This window comes from Chelonia mydas, chromosome 20 (assembly GCF_015237465.2).
Source record: "Chelonia mydas isolate rCheMyd1 chromosome 20, rCheMyd1.pri.v2, whole genome shotgun sequence".
Taxonomy (NCBI): Eukaryota; Metazoa; Chordata; order Testudines; family Cheloniidae; genus Chelonia; species Chelonia mydas.
The window spans coordinates 10,145,377-10,150,426 of record NC_051260.2 but is presented as its reverse complement, the minus strand read 5'-3'; the positions used below and the strand labels follow the sequence as shown (position 1 = coordinate 10,150,426).

The 5,050-nt window shown below is 43.8% G+C and overlaps 1 protein-coding gene across 1 annotated transcript; it reads right to left on the bottom strand.

Annotated features, from left to right (window-relative positions):
• Positions 1 to 2,391: 2,391 nt before the first annotated feature.
• On the bottom strand, positions 2,392 to 4,397 carry HOXC12 (homeobox C12). Its single transcript, XM_007065799.3, has 2 exons — positions 3,833 to 4,397; positions 2,392 to 2,630 (listed from the first exon to the last, which is right to left on the bottom strand). The coding sequence occupies exons 1-2, from the start codon at positions 4,395 to 4,397 to the stop codon at positions 2,392 to 2,394; spliced, it is 804 nt and encodes a 267-aa protein (XP_007065861.1).
• Positions 4,398 to 5,050: the final 653 nt, after the last annotated feature.

Sequence of the window (5,050 nt, the reverse complement as noted above, 5' to 3'; positions counted from 1 at the left end):
GCGGATCAGGGTCCTCAGTTTGATCGAAAATACCCTTTTGCACATAAGATCCATTGTATGTCTTTATATATCATTTAGGGATAATGCGGTTTTAAAGAGTATCCTGTTCAAATTAAATGTCATAAATGGACACTACAGGGCTGGGGATATGTCCTTTGGGATCCTCCAGTTACCCTTTCAAATAGGTAGAATTCCTCCACATTTTGCCCGCTTTTCATTGCACATAGTATTTATTGCACAGGATTGCATGAGGCTGCGTCTTTCTCTTTAAACCCTTCTGTGTATAAGGTGTGTGTACGTGTGAGGAGTTGAAAACGGGTCTTCATATAAAGGGATGACATATGCGGGGTACAGTGGGGAGAAGGTGCTGGGAGTTGAGTGGAGGGCTAGGCTCTCCTGACTGTGTTGGGTTTTTGTTTTGTTTTGTTTTTTGTGGGGGGTTTTTTTGGCACAGACATGGGAAATAGAGCTGAAGAAAAGGCCAGCTTTCAAACCGGGAGGCATTTTTAAGGACTAGAATGCGCCCTTTGCAGCTCGTAAATAAAGGCATTCTTTGCCACCACTGTTCGGTCATGACCATGAACGCAGAGAACCGGCAGCACGTGGTAATAATTTAGGCTTCCCAGAGAACGTTGCTTTGTAATAAAATTAATCCATCCTATATAAAACGAATGAAGCAAAGCCTGTAGTGGCAAAACTCTAAGCTACAGAGTCCCCTTTGATCTTAACCCGAGTAACTAGTGTCCCCCACCCTCTCTAAATATTGCTTTGCGGGCAGAAGGGTAGGAAATATCTGCCCCAGCCCTGCAGCTACATTTCTTTCCAAGAAAGCTGGGGACTCCGTACAAAGCTGATGGAATACACACATTATGATGAAACTAAAGATTATTTTTCTGCAGTAAATCGGAACACACCTACCCCCCCAAAAAAAACCCCAACCCAACCCCCCCTGAAAAAACAAAACAAAAAAAACACACAATATTCAGCTAGCCCCTCGGTGAAGGAGTAGCACACTAGGCCTAAGAGGTATGAATGGTGTGGGAAGGAGGGAAATGACCGGGTCTCCTCCACATTTTTCCTAAAGAAAAGGACCTCACCCCCATAAATGTGGGGATTGTCTGAGTTCAGGAAGAACTGCGGGTGATGGAAAATTGAATGAGTCACTATCGCTGCTCTGGATGTCTGGTTCCGAGGGAAAGCAGCCACTGATTTTTGTGTTTTTCTGCCTACTTGACTAGAAGTCATCTTTAAAAAACCCAACAACCTGCTCCTTCATTTCTAAAATAAAAACCAAGGGATGAAGTTAATGTTTAAAGACAGCTATAGGAAGAAAGTATATTTTTTAGCTTAATTGACGCCATCAGTGAATGCCACAAAAGGGTATTTTCTTTTCTATGCCGCAATCAATAAGCACAGCGAAACGGCACGAATACTCCTGCAGCGGAGTTGTGTTTAAGCACACACAATGACTTGAAGTAGCCGCTAATAAGAATACAATTGGGGGCAGTGCAGAAAACGCGTTTGGTTTTGGTTTCAGAGGGAATCTTCCAGTTTAATTTGGAAGTAAATTCCATTTTGCTTGGAAGGATTTTTGGGGTAGCGTGTGGCAGGGTGGGTGGGTGCGGGGCCTGGACTCCTTCTAATACCATCCCTTTTATTCTGAGCAAAGCACCATGCAAGAAGCGCCATGTATCCGAGCTAAGTTCCCAGCTCAGGGACAACCAGCTACACATTGCTATACATTCTTTCCCTCTGTCTTCTTCCTACAGATTCTGAGCAAACCAGTTATTTTGTTCGCCGAGAACCCTCCACTTGTAGTGACAATGGGTCTGGAAATATGCACCACTGGTGAACCGTTCACCCTAAGAATGGGCGGGAGCTGAATTAAGGAGCCACATCCATCCACTCCAGAGAATGAACACCCAGCACTAGAACCTCGTTACAATACAGGATGGTGACTTGGTTCTAAGACTGATCTTCGATGCTGTCTGGAATAGGTACCAACCACAAAACCAGAGCAGTCGGGGGGAAATATCGCACACAGCCCAGCAAACCTTATTGCTTGGAGGGAAACCATACCTGTTCGGCTTGTCAATGAAAGGATAGTGGGTCGTACTCAACATCACACTCAGATTATATTCAATGCTGCTGACAATCTTTTAGACCATAGAAACCAACTCTGGCTGATGGGTGGGTTTGGGGAGCTGCGCATTCACAGCGGGTCTTTCCCAACAGTTCCAGTGAAGGAGATGCATATTCTCATATTTATATATGCTCGCTGATTTGTTTTTTAAAGAAAATTATGAGTGATCAGGTAAAGTCCCGGGACCACCAGCTAGGATGAACACTAGAAAGTCTATGAGGTTAACCAACATGGACGCTTTTTGAGCTTTAAAAGAAAGAAAGAGCTTGCTCCCTCAGAAGCAGTCTTTTCTTTTTCATGCGTCGGTTCTGGAACCAGATCTTCACCTGCTGATCACTTAGGTTTAATCGGTCTGAGAGCTCCCTCCTTCTTTGGCGGGTAATGAATTCGTTGACCATAAACTCCCCTTCCAGCTCTGCTAGCTGGAGCTTGGAATAAGGCTTTCGCTTTTTCCGGGACCTTGTATGCATCGGGTACCAAGGAGCACCTAAGGACGTGTGATTGAAAGGAGAATTTAATACACTGGAAGAAACAAAGTCGGCTTCCAAGATAGGATCTTTCCCGCACTTCCCTGCCCCTCCTCTGTATTCACAGTTTGTAACGCTCACCTCATAGCAACATCAGAGGGTACAAGGCAGAGGTATCTCACGCAAGAGAGATTCATAAATCTTGATCTGCAATACTTGATAGATCTGACTGATGCATAAATAAACACACAGAACTATTTCTTACTTAGGGTTGACATATAGATCTATATATTAGATGCATGTATGTATTTCAGACGGCCCCATAAATCTACATATTGGGTGCACGATATTTAACTAAGAGTTATTTCTTTTATCTAATTGGTACATTGTATACATCGATGTATTTCTTATATACAAAATTGATACATAGATCTGTGTCTTAGATACGTGAGAGGCACATATTGCTAACTTTTGCATACAATACTGATACATAGATCTATATTTTAGTTACAAGCTTGATGAACAGACCTAAATCACGCATGGCTCTACGTTTTGGATACATGATAGATCAAGAAGCAACCTACCATACGGAAATCAGCTAAACTTTGTTGAAACTGCTTCCCTGCAGAAGAGAATATACATAATGGAAGACACCATTATAGGTATTTTTATGGCGCCTCGATGCCGCGGGGGGTTAGGGGTATTTTTATGGCGCCTTCCAAATTTTAAAGGGGAAAAATCAATAAGGGGAAAGCCAACAGGTAGAAATCAGCGTGTTGGATGTGGTATCCTTTCGCCTGACATGACAACTCCAATGTACCCAGCTCTGCCTTTTTTAAGCATCACCTTTGTACTTAGTTTTTCAGCTCTCGGGCAGCCACCCCACAGCACACCTTTCCCAAGCCTTAAAACATTTTATGCAAGGGCGAATGATGCACTCAATCTCAACGAGCATATTCGGGGCTATCTGTGCAATCACTATCTATTTTATGGGATATTTACATGTTTATAGGCTTTTCTTTTAAAAGAAGCAGCACCCAATAAAACATTAGGCATTTGAGTGCTACCCCTAGTGGTCTCTGCACATATAGGCATGCTGATTCCATTGCTAATTCCATGAATTATATCCACAAGAGTGGACCTTAGAAGAAGAGCCTTACAACACATCATAAGAATCACAGCTAACAACACACACATATTCCTTTGCTTTGCTTTTCCTTACCACCGGTGGTCAGATTGCTTCCTTGGTTGATAGGCGAGACCATAGTAGTTGGTTCGCTGGACGAGCCCTTATTCCCTTCATTGAGTAAGGATGAGCTGGAGTCTGACTCCAAGGACTGACAAGAAGGGGGATCGTGGGACACAGTCTCAGCAGCCGGATAGTCATATTTGCTGAAATTACCGCTCATTCCATTGGGAATCCCAGGTTCAAGTGGCATCAAAGCATTGTCCCTGACCCTTTCCTCCCTCTTGAGGCTGGCAGTCTCGGAGCAAGCCTCCCTGTAGTAGCATTTACTCTCCTCCACTCTAGCTAGGTCGCACGCTCTGCTGAAAGAAGGGTTAATAGACACGGGGCTGCTGAGATAGGGCTGGGGGTATCCGTTGCAGGGCTCTGAGGATGCCCAGGGCAAAGAACAAACATTGTCCCTTCTCGGGTAGGAGAGAGACGGCAAGCCAGGCAGCTGTCCTCCGGAAGCTCTGAAATTGGGGAAGTAGAAGGTGTCTCCCGTGTGGATGTTCACCAAAGGTCCCACAAACCCAGGATTAAGGAGATTATGCTCGCCCATTTCCGCGGGCCTGACCAGGAGCTTCTAGCTTATTGCTATCTGACATTAAACATAGTTAAACCTAAAGGTCCACCCCATTGGTCGGAGTGGGGTCACGTGGGCGCCAACTCGCGTTGGAGATAGGTGCCACCCACCCTTGGCAGTCGGAGGCAAAACAAAACATTAAGTTCTGCCTTTCGTTTTTATACGCCTTTTTTTTTTTTTAAAGAAAATATAATCATAAAACATTTTATAAAATAAAGCAACGGGTTTAAGCACTGGCCTGAGAAACCCCATGTATTGTAAAAATGTACATAGACACCATATCAATATATATAAATGACACCCTTCCCCCAGCTGTAGTTAGGGTCCCTCCAACGGCTGGCAAAATTAAGCAATTTTCTCATTAATTAGCCCCTTTATTAACTAAAACCGTTGAAATTTACAATATCTCCCAATAAATTACTATTAGATGTTGTGTCATATAAAGTTTACGGGCTCTTTAAGGAGACGAATGATTGGAACCGCAACAGGGTCATATTTACAGTTGATGGGATGAAAGAGTTTTAACATATTTGCAGCCCGGTAGATATTTTATAGTTTTATCTGGAACAATAGGAATGTTTCCTGCCCGGCGTTCGGTACCGGGGAAAGGCGAGTTCCATCCCTGCTAG